The sequence below is a fragment of the Cajanus cajan genome, chromosome 10 (assembly GCF_000230855.2).
Source record: "Cajanus cajan strain Asha chromosome 10, NIPB_CcT2T_4, whole genome shotgun sequence".
Taxonomy (NCBI): domain Eukaryota; kingdom Viridiplantae; phylum Streptophyta; class Magnoliopsida; order Fabales; family Fabaceae; genus Cajanus; species Cajanus cajan.
In genome coordinates, this window is record NC_138526.1 from 50,733,606 (window position 1) to 50,757,228 (window position 23,623).

Consider the following 23,623-nt stretch of genomic DNA (forward strand, 5'->3'; position numbering starts at 1 on the left):
TAGAAGCACGAAATGTCTTGACCCGTACTAATATATAAAAGAGATATCTTGAGATATCTTTTTCAGTTGATCTCCACATTTGTTTTACCATTATACTTTTTTATTTTAAAAAATTAAAATAATATATTTTTAAAAAATTTAAAAACTTAAAATTAATAGATTAATCATAACATCAATTAGATCAATATACTTTTATTATTTTATTTTATTTTTAATAGTGGCACGAAGTGCCTCAATAGAAAGAAGTTATTTATATATGTGAATATATATGAAAAAGCAATTTTTGTAAGTAAAAAAAGAAGTGTTATGAATTTTGAAAGTATTATAATATTGATGGATATAAATGATAAAATCTATTGTCTCTTAACTAAGTTGTTATTTTGTGTGTATTTACAGTTTTTTTGCAAAAGTTAATAAGTTATGTTAGAAAAAAAAAATCTATATTGTATATATCGAATCTCTTGAGTATTGATACTATACTTCAAAAAAAAAAAAAGATATAAATAAAAAAATAGGAGATATTAGGGGGGCGAGCGGTAGTTCCGCTGGTGAAATGGTCCAATTCAACATTGTCATTCTGCGGTTCACGGACGTTGTAAACTGCTTTGTCTTCAAACCTTAACCATAACTCCATTGCATTACACTTTCTCTCTCTCTATCTCTCTCACTTATCTTCGATCACCTTTATTCGTCTTTTATTAACCATGGATATCAAAGACGAAGAATCTGCTCCCTCTTCCAAGAAAGCCTCCAAGAAACCTATATGTCTGTTCTTCACTTTGTTACATAAATCTCCTCTTTCCTTTAATTTCTTCTCATTAACATGCCCTCTTTCTATGTCTTAACAAAGTTACGTAAATCTCATGTGGCAACTTGAAAACAATTGTTCATTCCAATAGATAAATAAATAACCATCTGTTTCTTTCAATAATCAATAAGCATCCAACTTTTTTCGGTGCTTTGTTTAACTATTTGTAAGGCCAATTGCTCAAATGCTACATTTGCACTAAAATCTGAAGGACTTGAGGTCATTTCATGCACAAACTTGTGTTTGAATTATTGCTCATTTATTTTTTTAATTGTAGATACACAATTTTCACAGCAAGACCTTCCTGCATGGAAACCAATTCTAACACCTGGATGGGTATAGCGTTCAGCACACATACCTCATTTGGTTTTGCAACGTTCTAACAGTTGACCAGTGATTATTTTCCCTTTGTTTTCGCAGGTCATTGCCACATTTTCTGTCGTCGGAATCCTCTACATCCCTATTGGTCTTCTAACATTGTTTGCATCAGAGAGTGTAACATCTCGTATACATACTTACACAGTGTCAAATGAGATTTTGTGCTGAAGCTGAACGTTTCATCAATAAATAAAGAAATACTGATGCATTTCAGGTGGAGGAAGCTATATTCCGATATGATGATAGATGCCTTCCTCCCTCATATGCTCACAATGCAAATTCATATATTCAAAGCGATGACACCAACAAGACCTGCACCATCAAATGGACTGTTAGTACAACTCCTCTGAAATAAGACGTGTTGATTTTTGTTTTGAACAAGAGTCTTGTTTTTTCCATTTGCATTTCCTTGTTGTATACCTGATTGAAACCAAACAATTTTGTTGCAAACTTCACAGGTTGAGCATGAAATGGAAGCTCCTATTTATATCTATTATCAGCTTGACAACTACTACCAGAACCATCGCAGGTATGTACACTTTGCAGAAAATCTTCCTTATTTCTGCCAACTTGAAACTGCTAGAAACTCGTATGTAAGTACACTCATCAATTCGCTGTGCTGGCTTTCCTTTATTTAATTCGTTATCTCATTTCCATCATCATTGCAAGCTTTCACAAGTTAAAATTTTGAAGATTAAGAAGCATGAATTCATAGGGATAGGACTTACTATGAACTTTCAAATTTGATGTCCTTATTCACTTGCAGTCTAACATCTAACAGAAAATTATGTAGTAATTTGACACTAGAAAGTTTTTGCAGCAGTATTAGCAATGTATAGTCATGTCACTTTCAGTGTTAACAACAAGAGTTGAACTTAACTAAAATCACGAGAAAGAATATAAAATTGACAGTTTTCTTGTATTGCAAGTAAAACTTAAAATAAAAGCAACCATTGAGATTGCCAAAATATCAAGAGACCAGAAAATATTTTACAATATGACAAGAGCTTTTGTTTTGAATAATTGATTTGCTTTCTCCGGCTTCTCTTTCTTAAATAGACAGCAAGATATATGCTTTTACAAGAATGTGAGAGATTACAGGAGTTATACAAGAAAGGGAGAGATTATAAGAAATTTCCTAACAGTTAGGATATATGCCACATATAAAATAATACAACTATAATCCTATTAAAACATGTAATAAATTACATTAAATATATATTAACATCCCCCTCAAATTGATTTCGGTAAGTCAACCAGCAACAATTTACCAACAAGAAACTAATAGCGTTGTCTAGTCATAACTTTGGTAAAGATATCAGTCACTTGTAGATCTATGGAGATGTAAGGGAGATAGATGACTTTACTGGTCAAGGCTTCCCTGATTTAGTCACAATCAACCTCGATATGTTTGGTACGTTCGTGGAACAAGGTATTTGCAACAATTTAAATAGTACTTGTATTATTAGCATGAAGAGGGGTAGAGTCAGGCCGTGAAAATTCAAGCTCCTCTAAAAGACTGCGTAACCACACAATTTTAGAACAAGAAGAAGACATTGAACGATATTCAACCTCAGTAGAAGATTTAGAAACACGATCTTGCTTCTTACATTTCCAAGAAATGAAGACACCGCCGAGAAACATACACCAACCTGTAGTAGACCGACGAGTATACAGACACCTTGCAGCATCACTATATGCCAGAAGCTGTAAGGGTGAGCCTCTAGGAAAGAATAACCCACGTGTAAGGGACCCTATAAGATAGCAGATAATGCGACGAACAACAACAAAATGAAGATGTCGAGGAGAAGACATAAACTGGTTGACTTGGTGAACAACATACGAAATGTCAGGTTGAGTTGTCGTTAGGTAGATAAAACTTCCTACCGAACGCCGATAGATAGTTGGATCAGCCAAAAGATCCCCTTCATCTTTCCTGTATTTGACATTTACTTCCATAGGAGTATTAATTGAAGTAGTTCCTTCTAAACCAACCAAAGTGATCAAATCTTGGATGTCCTTATGTTGGTTTAAATATATGCCATTGGATCGATGATGTACCTCCAATCCCAAAAGATATGTTAGTTGGCCAAGATCTTTCATGCAAAATGTTGCATGTAACACTGCTTGAAGCTTAGTAATCAACCCATTATCAGTTCCCGTAATGATTAGATCATCCACATAAACCAAGATGAGAACTATACCCGTGGGAGACTTGTGGAAGAAAAAAGAATAATCATATTGACTTTGTGTGAAGGAGAAATTAAGAAGCGTAGTAAGAAACTTCTCAAATCAAGCCCGATGAGCTTGTTTAAGCCCATACAAAGAACGACGTAGTTTACAAACATCATTAGGAGAGGAGGCAGTCATACCAAAGGGAAGCTTCATGTAGATTTCTTCTTTTAGATCACCGTGAAGAAAAACATTCTTCACATCCATTTGATGTAGTGGCCAAGATTTAGAAGCAACAATGGCTAGGATGGTCCAAACTGTAGTCATCTTGGCAACAGGAGCAAATGTCTCCTCATAATCAACCCCATATTCCTATTTATTACCAAGGGCGACTAATCGAGCTTTGTAGCGATCCAAAGAGCTATCAGAATGAAGCTTTATACAGAAAACCCATTTACTTCCAATAGGTTTGACAATGGGAGGACAAGGAACAATGTCCCAAGTGTAATTTTCTTGAAGTGCTTGCAGTTCTTCTTGCATTGCTTATTTCCAACATTCATGTTTCATAGCTTGTGTGTAACAAGATGGAATGCAAATAGAAGACAAGGTAGTTGATAGAGATACATGTGTATAAAAACCATATTAGTCAGGGGGTTTAGACGGTCGAGTGGATCGATGATGAAGAGGTATGACAAGAGTGACAAGATCTAGTGTCAGGGCAGAATCATAAGAGAACTGGGATCAACTTGACGACGTCTTTCATACACAAAACTAGGCTTGAACTGTTCCACAATTGTTGAAGAATCTGCAAAGTGTGACATAAGAGATAAAAAGGAAGATGGTGGTTCAATAAACGAAGAAAAAAAATATTGATTTTCAAAGAAAACCACATTCCTAGAAATTCTAATATGATGGGACTGTGGATCATAACAAGCATACCTTTTTTGAGTAATATCATATCCTAAAAAAGCACACTTAACAGATTGGGCAGTAAATTTGTTACGTCATGAGCAGGAAGATGTACAAAACAAACACAAGAAAAAATACGAAGATCAGAGTATGAAGGAAAATGCCCAAACAACTTAAAAAAAGGAGAAACATTTTGTAATGTTGGAGAAGGTAACCAATTTATTAAATAAACAGCAGTAGAAAGTGCTTCACACCAAAAGCGAGGAGGAACAGATGATTCAAGAAAAAGTATTCTTACTACATCAAGAAGATGATGATTCTTTCTTTCGGCAACACCATTTTGTTGCAGTGTGGATGGACAAGAACACTGAGATATGATTCCTTGATTTTGAAGAAAACTTTGAAATTCATGAGACATATATTCTTCCCAAGAATCAAATCTTAAGATTTTTATGTGGGTAGAGAATTGAGTTTCAAGAAGTGAGACAAAACGTTGAAAACCAGAGAAAACTTCTACCTTAGACCGAAGAAAGTATACCCAAGTAAATCAACTATAGTCATCTATAAAAGTGACAAAATACTTATAACATGCATGAGAAGCAACAAGTGAAATCCCCCAAATATCGCTATGAATAATGTCAAAACAATGGGTTGCACGAGATGCATTATTTGGGAAGGGTAAAACTTTACTTTTGCCAAGTTTGCATGTAGTACAATCAAAAAGAACAGAAAAATCTTTATTGCCCAATGAACCAGATTTCAACAAGGTACTAAGTACATGAGAATTTGGGTACCCTAAACGATTATGCCACATTTTATTTATTTGTCTATCATCAATACAGACTAAAGAAAGTAAAGGAAAGGTAGGACAAATTTTGGAAGAAGATAAGTGTAGTGGAAAGAGTCGTCCCACTTTAGGTCCCTTAAGGATTATCTTCCCGGACACTAGATCCTGCACAGCACAACCAGAACGAGAAAATTGAACATTATAATCATGATCAACCAATTGACCAACAGAAATAAGATTTGTTGAAAGACTATGAGACACAAAAACATCAATCAAGGAGGGGGAAATTATCACCAATAGCACTGATAGGCAAAGAGTTGCCATCAGCTGTGTGAATTTTCTGATTTCCATCATACTTTTGCACATTGGAAAGAGAAACAGAGGTACCAAGGTTTAGAAGAAAAATTAGGATTACCTAAGAGTCCAAAGGCAGAAAATGCAGAAAGAATCATCTATTGTACCATTTCAAGAGTAAGTGTGTTTGCAGGACGTGTAGGAACAGAAGTTGAAACAGGCAATGTAGTAGAACTAGAGGTACCAATAGAGGCATGATAAACAACTCCTTGCTTTCTTTTAGGTGGAATCGGATAGGTTGTGATGATATGCCCTTGCTGCTTGCAGTAGTTACAAAATTTTTGTGGGCAATCCTTCGCAATATGACCAAATCCTTTACAATTGTAGCATTGGACATAACGCATATCTCTGCTCTTATTTCTTCCTTATGCTGCATAGGCCACATTAGCAGGAGCACTAGAATTGGTTTTGTGTTCCATGGTTGCTTAAGTTGCCATGCGTTGTTCCTCTCGAAGAATTTCACTGAAGCAAGCATCCAAAGCTAGTACTGGGTCACGATTCAGCAGATTAGAACGAGTGACTTCAAAGTCAGAGTGCAACTTCATTAAGAATTGGTCTCTCTTGCTAGTTTCGTGCACTTTTTGGACAGCAGAGAGGGCTTCGTCAGAGATACCAACATAAATAATGTTTGAATATTCAGCCCAAAGATTTTGAAAACCAGAAAAATATTCCTCAATTGAAAGATTCCCTTGTGTGAAATTAGCCATCTCATACTCCAATTGAAACCTCCTAGCTATGTTTTCTTGATTATAAACCTTTTTCAAATAATCTCACATTTCCTTAGCAGTTTTATAAGGCCTCAGATTAAGAATAAAGTGAGGCTCAACTGAGCTAAGTATCCAGGTCATGATTTGGGCATCTTTAATTTCCCATTTTGCCAAATTCTTTGGACTTGTAGCTGCTGGTGTTTTTCCATCAATATGACCCCATAAATCTTTCCCTTTGACAAATAATTTGAATTGAAACTCCCAAGCAAAATAATTTTTTCCATTAAAATGAACAAGAAAGGAATCGGACTTATCATAAGACATAATGAAGTAATAAGGATCAACAATTGAACACAACAACAAAATCATAAACCTAGGAAAATGCACAAATAGAAGGCACAAACTTTGAAACAAAACCTGATTGCAAATCACTTTGCTTGCTCCAGATCACCCAGGAAGATAAGTCACGAAGACACCCACGAGATCACAAGACAAGAATAACGTTTTCTATGGACCAGAACACAAGAATTGACCACGGTTTAGAGTTGTGGCTCTGATACCATGTCAAAATATCAAGAGACCAAAAAATATTTTATAGTATGACAAGAGTTTTTGTTTTGAATAATTGATTTGCCTTCTGCGGCCTCTCTTTCTTAAATAGACAACAAGATATATGCTTTTACAAGAATGTGATGGATTACAGGAGTTATACAAGAAAGAGTGAGATTATAGGAGATTTCTTAACAACTAGGTTATATGCCACGTATAAAATAATACAACTATAATCCTATTAAAACAGGTAATAAATTACATTAAATATATATTAAAAGATAAAGTGAATAGTTGAACATAACGAAAATAAGTAATATTGAATTTTACAAAGTAATTCCCTGTGCAACCACTTCTTATTGCCCCCATTTTATGCTGATTAATGCTGACACAACATTGGCTGATTCTTGCAGATATGTTAAGAGTAGAAACGACATGCAACTGCGGAATAAGGCAGCTGAAGGAGATTTAGGCAATTGTTTTCCCGAAGACAAGACCACAGATACTAATCAGCCAATTGTTCCCTGTGGCCTCATTGCATGGAGTCTCTTCAATGACACATACAGATTTTTAACCAGCAACAAAGACTTGACAGTCAACAAAAAGAACATTGCATGGGGGAGTGACCAAAGGTCCAAATTTGGCTCTAATGTTTATCCCAAAAATTTTCAGAGCAGAGATTTGATTGGCGGTGCAAAACTCAATGAGAGTATACCCGTAATTTATATACTTCATTTTATTACCTTCTTTTGCATATATTTTTTTTGTGTGTGAGAAAATACATTACTATACTATATAAAAAGAAGAAATAACGTGTGTTATGGCATGCACCAGTTGAGTCAGCAAGAGGATCTTATCGTTTGGATGCGATCGGCAGCACTACCCACATTCAGAAAACTGTATGGGAAGATAGAGACTGACCTTGAAATGAATGATGAGATAGAAATAGTAATAGAAAATAATTATAACACATACTTGTTTGGAGGCAGAAAGAGGCTGGTTTTTTCAACCACAACTTTGATTGGAGGAAAAAATCCCTTCGTAGGGACGGCATACCTTATCGTTGGAGGCCTATCCTTGTTCTGTGCTATAACTTTCATACTTCTGTATGTCATCAAGCCAAGGTGAAGGAAACATTAATATGCCCTCACCCTTTATAGTTAGTTATATGGATCTACCATTACTTTTAATTATGGGCAAAGAAAAAGTCGGCAAAGATCATGGTTTTGCACTGGCAGTTTCCAATTATACCACACAAACTTCTGAATTTTAAACTTAATTTGGTGCATATTAATTACCTCCATCTCCAATTCCCCAAAAAAGTTGATATCCCTTGTTTTCCTCACCATGTTTTCCATCTTAAAATTTAGCATTTGGTCTACAATATCCTCTCAACAACATTAAGATATGGGGTAGATATAGTAGAGAGAAGCTGATAAATATTTTGGATTATATTCTTTATTTACTTAGAGCCTGTTTATATAAAAGTTTATAAGAGTTTTGTTTAGAGTTTCTCAATGGGAAAAAACTAGTCATTTTCAATAAAGAAGCTCTTAAAAATTCTATTTAAGTTGTATCCAAACATAGTCTTATTTAGTACATGGTATTTGTGAGCTGACATTGCTTATGATTGCTCTACGTGCAGACCTCTTGGGGATCCGTCTTACTTGTCTTGGAACAGAAATCCGGGTGGAATCAAATGACAAGTATGATTCCCGCCTTTTGAATTTGACAATTCTCTATCTTCCACTTCTTCGTGTGGCAAGGCTTGTTTTGTTGCTCTTGACTACCGGAACAACTTGAAACTCGAGTATAGATAAACGTTTCTCTTTCTTTTTATAATTTGGTTCTGTTCCTCTTCCTCTTGTTGAAAACCAGAGTTACAGATAAACAAGATTTGGGTAATAAGCACGGCTCCTGAAACAAGTTTTTTCTTCACAAATATATTCGGTATAGAGTCATACGAAAAATGAATAAAATGTGAAGAAGTTGCTTTTATGAGACGAGGGTAGCAGAGAACCACTGGCCAGGTTTACAAATTACAAGTGCATGCATTTTATTAATTAGTTACATTACAAATTAATTATATTTATGAATTTAACTGCATGAATATATATATATATATATATATATATATATATATATATATATATATATATATATAAATGAATTAAATTATTCACAAGAATGTCTATCTAAATATATGAAGTTATTTTTTTAAAGAATTTTTAACATTTATATAATATAGACCAATTTATATACAGAAAAGATAGATCATCCGAAAAGTGTTCCGCAAATTATTCCAAATAAATAAAATATTACTTTAAATTATAAAATATTAAATTAAATAATTATTTTATAATAAATTTATTATAAAATATTAATATTTTATCATTTCGGAACATATTCAGAATCTGTTAAGCGCGACTCATTTATATATGAATCTCACTTGGGGTGTCAACCAAGCGAGACAGATACAGGTAGTAAGCTTCTACTATCTATCTCATCAAATAAATACTCATCTCGTATCTGTCTTTATATTTATATGCAGATATTTGTTAAGTGAGTATTCATATATTTTTTAATACATATAAATACTCGAAAATATTTATTTAAAAAATTTCAAAAACATTTTAATAATATTTTTATTTATTCTAATAATTTATTTAAAATATTAATTTCAAAGTCAAAACATAAATATTTAAATATTATATGTAATTTTATTAATAAAAAAATTTTAATATAAAAATTAAACTTAATTGTCAAATTATTTTATTCTCATAAATTTTAAAAATTTAATATCTAATTATTTAATTGAATATTAACAAATACTTGTAAGTGGGAATACGATACTATAACAAATATATCCATTCATTAACATGCGAATTTAAAAAAATATTCATATTCATTATTCACGGATATTTATTTTATCTATAGATAATTTTTTTTTTCTGCAGATATCTATATTTAGTGTTTTTTTTTACCTTGCTAATCTCAACTAAACAATAATTTTTTTAAAACTTGCCATAAATGAATTGTCCAAGAGAAAATGAAAAGTTAACAGCTTCGTGATCATTGCACACTCCCAATTAACAGGTTAAAGTTTCAGGTCAACGTGGATACCTGTGTAGTAGTGAATTTCATGTCAGTAGCAGTAGGTGAATTTTCAGCTGGTCGGTTTTCGAATTTTCCGGACTGTACTATAAGCTTCCACAACCACTGCCATTTATTTGTGTTTCTACTCATTTATGTACCCTTAGTAATTTTCAAACCAAATTTAAGCGAAAATTATAATGCCAAATTCCAGACCGTTTGGTGAGCATTTTATTATTGGAACTTGAAGGAATTCCTATAATAGAAATTGCAATTAATGCCATAGGTGACTCGAGAAAAAGTTGAGAACCATCTCATTTACCATCATCTAATTTTAGTAAAAGCCTAATTCACAAGAAACTCGCATTTACCTCAAATGACACCCACTTTATGCAATTGATTTTCTCATATATAATCTTCCCTTTGATGCAAGTCAATCCTTCATTAATGATATTCACACGTTTATATCTAAAATTTGAATACAGAAAAATGAGAAATTAGAGATCAGTTGAGATGAGAATATAGACATAATTTCATTCTATAATAATTTTTCCTCAAACAATAAGATAGCTGGTCTTAAGATTTAACGCGGCTGCATATACAAGGTAAGATTCGAACCCCTAACCTTGTTTAAACATAGATCAACCTCTACCGCTGAACCACACGCTTAGAATTATTTTACTTAATAATTTAATTCAAGAATAAATCTTTTCATCAACATCTCAACATCACTTTCAAGTATTCTCCACATATATCCTTAAAAGAATTTTGTTTTTCACATCAACTTAAGAAAATATATATCAACTTAACTCAATTTTTCAAAATCGTGAAATCAATTTATAAAGACGATAATTTAATAAATTTAATAACAATCAATAATTATAATATCATATTAAAAAATAGATTGAAATGTAATTCAATTTTATAAAAATTAATTTATAAAATAAAAATTAATTTTAAATATGTAGATGTGATATCTCCTATACATCTCTTATATACTAATATACAGTATCAAAAGAAATAGACAATTTAGGCACCGCCATAGACAGGGAGGTGGAGTAAAGTAGCAACTAATGCTGCATCTAACAAGATATACGTCCATTGCCTGCAAAAACGTACCAAAGCTCCTCATTTCTTTAATGCATAAACGTGCACTAAATACTGTTCATTTTCAACCATTCCAATAAACCAAGTTATAGCCAACAGCTACCACTACCATCCCAATTCACCCCACACTCACACCAACTTCATTCACAAATCATAAACCACCCCTGTTGTTCCTTTTGGTGTTGAAGAAGACAAGACCAATGGTCTACCCTATCGATGGACGACCCCAACTCACCCGATCTCACTGCATCCTTTGCTTTTAGATCCACAACCACAACCCCATCTCAGAACATCTTCTTGAGAAGCCATTCCACAAAAGAAACACCTTTCTCTAACTTTCTGCTCTCCCCACCACGCCTCTCTTGTCCCACACTTTCTCGAAGCCTCCAAAACTCTCCCATTTCTTCCCCTATCCACCGTCAGTTCTCATCACCTTCTCCCACAAAACTCTCTGATTCTGACCCTCAAACAACCTACCACTGCGCCTCTTCTGTCCTCAGAAACGATGGCCAGATCCTCTCCATTGCCTTGTCATCCAACGGTTTGGTCTACACCGGTTCCGACTCCAACCTCGTGAGGGTGTGGAAGCTCCCCGAGTTCACCGAATGTGGACAACTCAGGACCAAGGCTTGTAGAGTGGTGGCTCTGGAAGTGTCCAATGACACGGTTTATGCAGCCTATGGGGATGGGAAAATAAGGGTGTGGAGAAGAACGTGGGATAAGGTGTTGAAGCATGTTCGGTTGTTCACCATCCCCAAGACACTTGGCTATGTCCGTAGCTACATCGCCGGCAAAGACAAGACAGTAAGTATCTGTTAAGTTTGTGTCAGTACGTGTTTTAATTGGCCACGTGCATCTGCCTCAACTAAAATAATAATAACTTAAGATTTGATATTTGTGTGTTTATGGAGAGGGTGTGATTATAAATTTATAATACGTGGATTGTGTTGAGATGATGAATTAACAGATGCACAAGGGGATAATAACGTCCATGGCAATTAACACAGCAGAAGACATTCTATACACAGCATCCGTAGACAAAACGGTGAAAGTGTGGCGAATCTCAGACCTCAAGTGCATAGAGACCATCAAGGCTCACCCGGAGGCAATCAACGGGATGATAGTGGCAGATGACGGGGTTCTATACACAGCCTCAGACGACGCGACAGTGAAAGTGTGGCGTCGAAACTTCTGCAGCCACGACCAGCCTCACTCGCTCACAGTAACCCTCCACGCCAAATACTCCCCAGTCAAGGCCCTAACGCTCACCCCAGACGCAGGAATCCTCTACGGCGGCTGCACCGATGGCTACATACACTTCTGGCTCAAGGGCTGGTTCGCCGGACAGTTACAGTACGGAGGGTCCATCCAGGGGCACACGCATGCAGTCATGTGCTTAGCCAGCGTCGCCAAATACCTCGTCAGTGGCTCCGCTGACTCCACCAGTAGGGTTTGGGCCAGAGAGCAGGATGGCACCCACACCTGTGTGGCTGTTCTCGTGGGCCACAGAGGGCCCATTAGGTGTGTCACAGCCTTCACCGGAGGAGGCAGGTTGCCTCATGCTGAGGATAATGAAGATAGTTGCACCATTTGCACTGGCAGCCTTGACGGGGTCTTGAAGGTTTGGCGTGTCACTCATAAGAATGCAAATTCTAATTGCTCTTCCCCTCCTTCCCATGCCCCCAAGTATTTTGAACTCTACAAGGGACTTTGATTGCATTGCATTCTCACTTTCCAATTTTTGTACATTCATTCATCCTATCTATCACCACCTTTTCATCTACAATTCACAAATTCATTTTAATTAGTATTAAAATTATTTATAATATAATCTTCGAAGAAGAGTCTTAAAATTAAACAATCATTTTCCATAAATTATATTTATTTATTTATTTCGTTTGTGCTGCGTCTAAGTGTTGCCTTATTCTAACAAAAATTATGACAATCAATAATTGAATAGCGTGCATTGGCGTGAGAGAGACAAATAGTAGGGGAATGTGTTAGGTTTTATGATATAATAATTATTATTATAACAGAGACTTATTAGCTGGGTAGTGCAAATTTAATATGCAATCAAATAATTAAAACTAGCATAGAAAATGACATGGAGTTATTGACACCTTTCTTTTATTATTTCAAACTACAATTTTATATATATAAAAGATAAAAAACATGATTTATGGTTTAAAAATAAAATAAAATTGGTTATACTCAATACGATTATTGTGTCGCAGAAAAGTATATAAAACTGTGTTAGTTGTTAAACTTGTAGTTATTATTATTACTTATTATGGCCTTCCTAAACGAGGTACCTTTCATAACTTTGCTAAACTAAACAGACAACTAAAGTTTCATTAATTCATGATGTTGAAGGGAGAAATGCATAACGGAGATTAGTCTTGATTCTGAGTTCTAAAATACATCGCGTGCCATGTCGAGGAAAAACAAAATAAAAATTTAGAAATGCATTCTGCGAAGAAGATCGATCATCTTTGTTAGACGTACAATTAATAAGAAATACACGTCCCCTTTCCCACTAAAAGAGAAGGGTAGAGAAGGTGGTGTTGAATGCGTTATTTTGCAGAGCACTTGGTAGAAGAAAAGAATGTATATATACATTATTAAGCATGGCTTGTAATTGTATTCTGTGATTGCATTTCTAAGGCAGCGTTTGGATTATGACCTCTCCACCTCTTTAGTAACCTTGCAAGGCCATAACATAGCAGACGTATGACGCAGAGAATTGATATGGAGATGAAAGCAGAGAGAATATAGGCTAGGATGGAATTGGAACGCTTGCATCCAAACAGAGCTCCCAGACACACCATGGCAATGGCATAATTGGAATGGAACATATATGCATGCATGCTACTTATATTAATTGTTATGGATAGTTTCTGCAAGACTCTATTCTTGCCTTTTTCTTTTCGTCCCTTCTTTATCAAATAACGAATAACTCGCACTACTACGCTTTAAGCTATTCGTATTCGTATTCCTACACATTCTTCTCTATTCAAATTCAAAATAGGGACACATATATATGCTACCAACTTATATTAAATATAATCTATAATTAATTTTCTCACACACATGTATATATAATTTTTAATATCTTATAATAAATATTCTTTAATAATGTTAAATTAAATTAAATAAATTATTTATATTAATGTAAATTTAAATATGTTTTAAATCCTTACAAATATTAATGTCTTATTTTAGTCATTGCAAAACAAAATTTATCAATTTTAGACCCTTAATATTCTCATAGTGTATGGTGTCAAAAAGAAAAATTTCTCACTGTTATTTTTTAATTCTTATCGTTAACTCTAAATTTTTTGAGGAAAATAAAAAAAAAAAGTAAAAAAAAAATGCGAAAAAACTACGTAGTGCTAGTATACATATTGTCTTGTATGCTACGTACCGCATCCTTTTTGCTTTTCTTATTATAATTAAAAAGAGGTTAATTAATATTCTTTATTTTAATCATTTAAACATTAAATTAAATAGAGTTATTAATAAAAACTAAAACATAATATTAAGAATTTAAAAATGACAACAAAGTTTCCAAGAACTAAAACAAGATAAACAATATTTGTAATGATTTAAAACATATTTAAACATTTAATATAAGAAGATAATATAATGTTTATATAAGATAAAAAGATATAATTTATTTTATATTTTAATACATGAATAGAAAAAGAGCAATAATTATATTTCTCATTAAAGAAGAATGTAATTCAGTAAACGTTGAATTAAATAATTTAATTTTATGAAACCAAATAATTCATGTTAATAAGTATAAAAGAAAATGCGAGGGATTTGCTAAAGTATATGAATAATTTGAAAATAATGTTGTAAGATGCATAAATAGATATAGATATAGATGTAGAGTGTGTGATGAGATGATTGAAAGAGGGAATAAATGAAAGAATAAGAAGAAGAAAGGATGTCATCTCCTAGACCAACCTCACAGGCACAGAGCAGCACCCCGACACACCGCCATCCGAACCACTCGGCGCCTTCAATGTTGGAGCGCTCACTCTCCTCCCGCCGCGTCAACTCCTACGCCGATGCCGAAGCCGACGCCGACGCCGACGAATCCAAGATCAAGAAGCACCAACACCTCCTCTTCCGCATCACCACCAGAGCCTCCAATTACCTTTCCCGAATCGCCGGCTCCGGCTCCTTCTACCTCCCCTGCGTCACCCTCTCCCTCTTCCTCTTCCTCGCTTTCTCCTTCCTCTTCACATCTCGCGGCTTCGTCTGCATCTCCTCCTCCTACAGCCCCGTCTCCCGCGCCGGCTTCTTCGGCTTCGACGGCCTCGACTCCGATTTCGGAGCCCTAGGCGTGCCCTGGTGTAAGCCTCTTTGCGCTGATCTCATCTCTTTTTCTCGCTTTCTAATTCCTTGGATCGACGTATAAACAATGCAATGCAATGCTACATTCAATTTACTCTTTCCGGATCCTGAAATTGAATCTGTTGTTCCCTAATTGGTTGTTCCTGGACGGTTGGCATTATCTGAGAGTGTGTGTTAAACCAGCCAGCTGTTCAAATCTTGCAATGTGGCTCAGTTATAATTTAATTGTCAATTTTGCTAACCTTTGTTCTTAAATGTTTATGGTTAAGAAATCAATGAATCGACAGTTTTTTTGTTAAAAGTAAACGTTATAATTTGTTTGATTGCTTTTTATTATTATTATTATTATTATTATTATTATGGAGTAATTTACATCTTTAGAATTTGGATTTGTGCTTGACTCAACCTCGAATGTTAACTCATGAACCTAGGCTTACTCCTTTATATACATCTATTTAACCATATCACTAGTAAATATGCAATCTCTAACACACTCCTGACTAGACATAAGTGATATGATAATGACCGGATAATAGGTGGTTTAATAAGTTCAACATCAGCCCCTATGGTAGGCTTTAATACCATTTTAAAATTTCAGTTTAGGATGAATTCAACCTCAAAGTTAACTCATGATGTGAGGGTTGTTTTCACTTACATACATTGTTTTGGCTACATCGTCGATGTATCATCTCCAACATATCTTCCTACAAATCTTTCTATAAATTTTCCGAAAGTATTAAATGAGAGAATAAATGCTTTTAATGTATTGAAAATATGAAAACATTCAATATTTGTCATACAAAGTGAGGTGTTAAAATAATGTTAACCACTTGCTCAAGCAAGTGGACGTCCAAGCCCATATCTAGAATGAATCTTAGCCAATCCAAGCTCAATAAGATCAATATGACTTTATTTACTCGCATCTCTCCTAAACTACTAATTACACCCTCAAAATAAAATCACATTCCACGAGTGAAGATTAGTTATTAGTTGTTAACTTTGGAATATTGTGTGGATCATGTCTATTGATAAAAATAAAAAAAAATACAAAGCGAGGTGGAGGATTAGTAGGATAGTGATGTAGGGGGTTTGGAATCATTCTAATATTATTAGCAACAAAAATGTATGAGGTGTTTGTGGACAAACTAATATTTTATGAACGAGCTTGTCATTTTAAACACTCTGGAATTGGGAGTAAAATGTTGATTTTTAATTTTAACACTTGTTTCACATCCTTACTCTTACTTTTGAAATCAATAAGTCATGCAGTTGAATTGTCTTTGGATACTTATAATCTTATCCTTGGTAAAGGCAGATCGAAACATGGTAAAACTGTGGAATGGACATCAAAAGATTTACTCAAGGGGTTAGAAGAGTTTGTTCCTATATACGAAACCCGCCCGATCAAAAACAACATGTATGGGATGGGTTTCGACCACAGCTTTGGGCTTTGGTTTATTGCCCGCTGGCTGAAGCCAGATCTGATGATCGAGAGTGGTGCTTTCAAGGGACATTCAACTTGGGTTTTGCGACAGGCTATGCCAGACACGCCGATTATTTCTCTTTCGCCCAGGCATCCAGAAAAGTATCTGAAAAAGGGACCAGCCTATGTTGATGGTAACTGCACATATTATGCTGGGAAGGATTTTGTTGACTTTGGGAGTGTTGAATGGCCCAAAGTGATGAAGAAACATGGCATTTTGGACCTTAGTCGGGTTCTTATATTTTTTGATGACCATCAGAATGAATTGAAAAGGTGACTTGCAAGATCTCTGAGATGCAAGATTCGATAGTTGAGCACTTATAATGAAACTGTTGTTGATTATTACTGTTATTATTTCTTATGTCATTATAAGCAGAGTTGAACAAGCTTTGAAAGCTGGGTTCCGGCATCTTGTCTTTGAGGATAACTATGACACTGGAACCGGTGACCATTATTCATTGAGGCAGATATGTGATCAATCTTACATTAGAGGTATGTGAACTCTCACTTTCTAGAATTATTAGATTTTACTGAATTTTCTATATGTTTCAATGAGGATTGCATGTAACTCTCATGTTATAGATATTCATCAGTGCAGGACTGTGTTTAGGAAATTTGAGGCCTTTGGCAAATTTTGTGAGTCATACTCCTTTTTGGTAAATTTTTCGGTAAACTACGATATTCCTTAGCTAAAAGCTAAAGACAAATTTCTCGGGTATTGAGATTTATATAAAGGATTGACCTCTCTTAATAAATGTTTTTCATATACACCGACCAAAAATCAAACTCTTGACCACATACTTAAGGAACAAAATTATCTACCAAAGATGTCATGCATTGCTGGTTATGTTATGAGTCACACTCTAATATAATTCATCATATTTATTTTATTATTCTAAACTTTTGGACTACAAATCTAATTATTAAGGTTTAATAATCAAATAATTTTAACATTTTATTTAATGGCAATTTATTTGATCATTCTATGGTAACATATATAATTTATCTCAAATAAATAAAATAAAAATTTAAAATTGTTTTGACAATAACAATAATTTCAAATATTTTTAATACTATTTTATAAACATTACATGCATGTAAAAAGAATCATTTTAATATAGTTTAATATTTTAAATAAGACATTAATTTGTTTTGTTAGCATTTATTTTAATATTTTCAATATAGAAAACAATTCAATACTATTAATATTGGATTAATATTCACTAAAACTTAAATTTATTTCAAATTTAATATAATATTTTATTTTTCAATTTATTCTTTTTTAAATGTTCATTTACTGGATTGATTTAAAAAAATCAAATTCGTTTCATATTTTTATATTTGTTCTAAATAAGCTAAGTATAAGAAAACAAATTAATTTAATATATAAAATGTATCGTTTAATAATTTAAATTAAAATTATTTTTTTAAATATATATAAAAAAATATTGAAGGGACCTAAGGTAGTGGGTTTGTAACATCTTCTATCCCTCTAGCCAACATATATAATTATTCATAAAGAAGTAAAATAAAAATTGAATAAAGCTTCGTTCATAAGCATTACAAAAGGTTCGGAAGAGCACCTCCAAGGGTAGAAGACTCACTGCTTTGCGAACTTTAACAAGTTCTTGGAAAGGTAACTAATACGAAAACCAAAACAACATAAAGTCAAGTGGCTACCCAAAAGTCATAACAAAACTCCAAAAGATTAACAAGTTTTTTAAAAATAGTTAGACAAAACAACAAAATAATATTAAACATAACTCTAAACCTTTAATGTCACATTCTATTAGAGCTTGACCTATAAGCATATCACAATGCCTAAATCTTATCATTGACATCATTATCAAGGTGATCCTCACTTGCAAAATATACATAGAACACAACAAACAACAAGGGAATGAAAAATGTCTCACTCTGGCTACCGGTGTGAGATAGAGCCAAATAGCCACACAAATAACAACATAACATAAATATACATATAATAGTTCAATATAATATTCATTACAATTGTAACTTAAAGAACTATTACAATGAACATCAAATAGCCACAATACTCATGATCACACAAATGCAATGGACACAAACTTGAATAGGTTATATGCATGTGACACCAAAGGATCTCATAACACTTGGCCCGAAGGCTAATACTCATGGCTCGAAGGCGAAATCTCATGCTCATGATGCATGTTTCACATATAAGACTGCACAATTCTCATCATATCATCATCACAAGTACATGTCACATCGCTTTATCACAAGCTTGAGTCATTCACATGTCATATCATCATCGTGTCAATCTCATGCACACACATCATCATCATGTTAATCTCAGGAATACACATCATTATCATGTCAATCTCATGCATACACCATCATCATGTCAATCCCATATCACACATTATCATCTCCTAAAACATACTTGGCTCAATCAAGCATATAGTTCACAAGCACAAACATCTCAAATGCACATAACAACTCATAGTACAATAGTTTATCACACCACATCTCAAACACATGGCTTTAGCCCTTAATACTTCTCATATACACATTATAATTACCCTTTAAACTTTCATAAAACAAGTCATAAGACCAAGTCCCTCTCAGTTTGCTCATGCTTCTAATAATTACCATTATAACTCACAAATTATCTCTTCTTATATTAAGTTTCTACAACATTGTGGTGTCTAAATGTGATATCCAAAGTTATACTTATAATATTAAGTTGGTCTAAATTTTATTTGAAAGATAAGACCATTATCTACAACTTCTATGTTTACATCAAGGGTTAGTTTTAACATCTATTTTTAAAAAATACAAAATGGCAATGTTTAAGCCTAAATTTGACAACTTGACCTTTGCTCATTAATTTGATTATATTTTGAGTTGTAGACCTCCTTTTAAGTTGATTTCAACACCATTGAAAAGATAACATCTAAGACTACAACTCTTATGAGATCACAAAATTTAATTCGTCCATTTAAGTCTCCTCATAAGGCTTACAACATATGTAGATTACATTTCACGCACAAAACATAAGACTCATCTTTTAACTTACATAAATCGATCATTTCTTAACGTTTTTATGTGATTTTTTAGTCTAAACTACAGTCCCAAATGTCTATTTTTTAACTCAACAAACAAAACTCAATTTAGTTAATCACATAGAGAGAAATCATGGAAATATTGAGGTATATTCATACAAAAATTTCAGATAACAAGCATAACTCACCACAACTCAAAAACTCCAATCCAATATGTAGAAATCATGATTAACTTAAAACTACTCTATTGTGCCATCAAGTATTCAAATTCAACATCATTTTCACAAAGATCATTAATTAAACATCAATCTTCAACCTGCTCTATAAATTATGGAAGCTACAAAATCTCAAAGATTCACAATTAATTCAATCCAAGGGCAATTCATGTCATATAACACATATCAATCACAGAACAAGTAGAAATCATACGAAGTGCCAATTCTCTTTATACATATTGAATCAGGATTTCCCTTATAGAGCACAAAAAAGCAACCAATGGGATTGGGTGTTAATCCTGCTACCCCACAGAGAATGAGATTACTCACTCTTTCTTACCTCAATTTACGCTAGATGAAAGAGAGATCTCTAAGAGCATCTGCAATGGGGGTTGTTTATAAGCAACTCCCTGTGCCACATCAGTGCCATGTCAGCCCTGACCCACTTTATGGGTTGCTTAAATTTTAGCGGAGTTGCTTGAGCAACTCCGCTAAAATTTAAGCAACCCATAAAGTGGGTCAGGGCTGACATGGCACTGATGTGGCACAGGGAGTTGCTTATAAGCAACTCCCATTGCAAACGCTCTAACATGCGTCCTGGCCTCTACATTCTCCTCAAGGACTTTCATGTTTGGGAGAAAAGAGAGATGAAAGAAACATAAAAGAATTTGTAGCCCTAACTCTTTTTTACAACCAACCTTTTTTATTTTAATTAAAATGAATATAATTAAAATAAATATAAAACACATATTTCTCCAAATAATTTACATAATATCATATAATTTCACAAAAATTTCCCTAATTAAATAAAAACAGACTTAATTATTTTAAAGCCATCATATTATTTATAAAACACATTTTATTAATTAAAAAAACATCCTTTATTATTTTTAGAAAACTTAGGGTACTTGCCTTGCCATGGCCCTACTTCAGTGTTGCATTTCCTCTTGACATAGTTGCACTGGCTTGATATGTTTCAATTATCAATTCTTGATTGGCTTTGGCTATACTAATTATATATTTGAATTGAAGGACTGTGTTATAATAGACAAATTGAGGGCTTAGAAACTATAGACAAAATTTGGGAAAGCAGCAGGCCAAATTGTGTCTGATTTATGCTCTAACCAACGTCAAAAGTGATTCATTCAATGCTAGAAAAGTTTCTCATTTTGTGGTTTTTGGTTACAAAAATATTGTGATAACATTTTGATGGGCATTGTTGCCATAAAGTGCAGCATCCAGTTGGAAAATATTTGGTTGGTTTAAGACAACTGTTGACAATCCTTACAGCAGTGTGGAGTTAATTCTCTCTATTTTAAAATTTTAATATATCATTTTATTAGCATTAGGAGTATTTTGGATAAGGAAATTCACTTCAAAATTTTGTCCTCTTGTTGATCAAAGGTGGGGGTCACAGTTGCTTTAAAGACAGCGATGAAGCTAGGATCAGGTCAAGGAGGAAGAAATTCTGGGAGAAAGCAGTTGATATTGAAGAACTTTGTGGACCAGGTGAAGTATGGTGGGGAGTTAGGGGCTATATGCGTGATAACTTCAATCATAGTAATAAGCCAATATCTTATGCCCAACATTTCCAGAATAGCCGGCTTGTTGAATCTATTCTTGATGTTTACTGGGAACTCCCTCCAGTTGCTGGTCCTTCCCTCACCCATCAAACAAGGTATGATCCTGCTCGTGCACCAAGTCCTATTGTTGAAGATGGGCGGTATGGTTTGTTCAAAAGGCTAGGTTTGGCCAACCTTGACATTTCTGTATTTAATGGTTACACTCAAATGGTTTATTTACAGATATCTGGACAATAATTTAGAGTTTCTTAGACAAGGGGATGATGTAGTAGAAGGAAGTTTTGTACCTGTATTATGTATGAATTGTTTCTTCTGCCTGATTTGGCTTAAGATGTAGTAGCTTTTTTTTTTTTTTTTTTTTTTTTTTTTTTTTTTTTTTTAATTCTTGGCCGTTTCCTTTTGAAATTCAAGTTAAGTTATCTTCACTCAATATTGAATTCGTTATAAATTGGTTTTATTACATGTTCACATAACTTGATTGCCAATGTTCTCGTGTGTCAGTACTTTCTTTACCCGTTTCTGCACTTTGCGCCGCAATCGTTCAAAATCATTTGAAATGGAATGGTCGCTAGAGTTTTAAAACATTTGCAAGACTTAATTTTTGTTTATGCGTATCTTGTAGGGCGAAAAATGCATTTCTTCAATTTATGAACAAAGGGTAAAAAATGGTCATAATCGAAAATAAATACAGAAATTTTGAAACATAACGAAAGTGTTTTTATACTCGGAAATGTGAATTTTGTCAAAAGAAAAATGTCCATAACATATTTAAATACATTTTTTTTGTCATTATGAATCCTCCATGAGGGTTTCGTTAAATGGTGCAGGTTTCATCTCTTAATAGGTTTTGTTTTATTGAATAGACCCCTGAAGGAGTGAAGGTTACGGGGTTCTTCCAAGACATCTCACATCTTATGATGTGTTGGCGGTGCACATAACACAATTAGGCACTGTCGGAGTCCTTGTTTAGTTTCGACTTTGGAATCGAAACTGCTAGCTCCAAGTTTCAGTGCAATTTTGCTCCAAATTTCGACCATTAAAATTAAAACTAATCCAATATAGACACTGCATTCATTTCATCTTTCTACCTTCGAAATTCTACTTTCATTTCTGTTCCGGCCAAGGGATGGACTAGGATTTCTACTTAGGTCAAGCCTCAAAGTCAGAACATTTAAAAGTGTAATCTGTCCGCTTAGCTCTAGGGTTTTAGGTCTTATACTTTCTTGTTCATGGGCCTCATGGGCCCCGTGAGCGCAGAGATTTTCATAACCGTTAATATTTGGAAAATATTTTGTCATTAAAGATGAGATTTTGTCCCTGATATCATATCAGTATCTATGTGAGAGGGTCAAATCGGATTTTGGCCGAGTTACCCCTGTAGAGCAGACAGGTCGGATTCTGATCGAGTACACCCATGTAGAGGGGTCAGATCGGATTCTGACCGGGAAGGTACACTTGCCTTCCAGCCCCGAGCCTGTAAGGCGTAGGGGCTCAACTAGCCATGGAATCGGGAAAATACCTATTGAGGGGTCAGATCGGATTCTAATTAGGAAGGTACACTCAAAATGTTCCGGCCAAGGGATGGACTAGGATTTCTACCTAGGTCAAGCCTCAAAGCCAGAGCATTCAAAAGTGTAATCTGTCCGCTTAGCTCTAGGGTTTTAGGTCTTATACTTTCTTGTTCATGGGCCTCATGGGCCCCGTGAGCGCAGAGATTTTCATAACCGTTAATATTTGGAAAATATTTTGTCATTAAAGATGAGATTTTGTCCCTGATATCATATCAGTATCTATGTGAGAGGGTCAAATCGGATTTTAACCGAGTTACCCCTGTAGAGCAGACAAGTCGGATTCTGACCGAGTGCACCCATGTAGAGGGGTCAGATCGGATTATGACCGGGAAGGTACACTTGTCTTCCAGCCCCGAGCCTGTAAGGCGTAGGAGCTCAACTAGCCATGGAATCGGGAAAATACCTATTGAGGGGTCAGATTGGATTCTGATCAGGTAGGTACAATTTCCCTTCTTTAGTTCAAATTAATTGTAATTTTAGCTAGCGCCAAAGCCAAAT

At 34.3% G+C, this 23,623-nt stretch overlaps 3 protein-coding genes across 4 annotated transcripts; all 3 read left to right on the top strand.

Moving 5' to 3' along the window:
- Nucleotides 1-539: 539 nt before the first annotated feature.
- On the top strand, nt 540-8,662 carry LOC109809080 (putative ALA-interacting subunit 4). 2 transcript variants are annotated; one of them, XM_020372303.3, is made up of 8 exons: nt 540-765; nt 1,086-1,144; nt 1,229-1,303; nt 1,401-1,517; nt 1,645-1,715; nt 7,078-7,381; nt 7,499-7,788; nt 8,310-8,662. In XM_020372303.3, exons 1-8 carry the CDS (start codon nt 705-707, stop codon nt 8,365-8,367), a joined length of 1,035 nt encoding a protein of 344 aa, XP_020227892.1. In that variant the 5' UTR covers nt 540-704; the 3' UTR covers nt 8,368-8,662. The 2 variants fall into 2 exon arrangements, with proteins under 2 accessions (XP_020227892.1, XP_029129417.1); XM_029273584.2 differs by lacking the exon at nt 540-765 and having other exon boundaries at nt 1,117-1,144; nt 1,229-1,313.
- A 2,168-nt stretch (nt 8,663-10,830) lies between these two features.
- On the top strand, nt 10,831-12,650 carry LOC109809185 (protein JINGUBANG). Its single transcript, XM_020372427.3, has 2 exons — nt 10,831-11,668; nt 11,832-12,650. Exons 1-2 carry the CDS (start codon nt 11,081-11,083, stop codon nt 12,576-12,578), a joined length of 1,335 nt encoding a protein of 444 aa, XP_020228016.1. The 5' UTR covers nt 10,831-11,080; the 3' UTR covers nt 12,579-12,650.
- A 2,105-nt stretch (nt 12,651-14,755) lies between these two features.
- On the top strand, nt 14,756-21,927 carry LOC109809131 (DNA-directed RNA polymerase subunit beta). Its single transcript, XM_020372363.3, has 4 exons — nt 14,756-15,228; nt 16,541-16,985; nt 17,089-17,204; nt 21,376-21,927. Exons 1-4 carry the CDS (start codon nt 14,817-14,819, stop codon nt 21,789-21,791), a joined length of 1,389 nt encoding a protein of 462 aa, XP_020227952.1. The 5' UTR covers nt 14,756-14,816; the 3' UTR covers nt 21,792-21,927.
- The last annotated feature ends 1,696 nt before the right edge of the window (nt 21,928-23,623 follow it).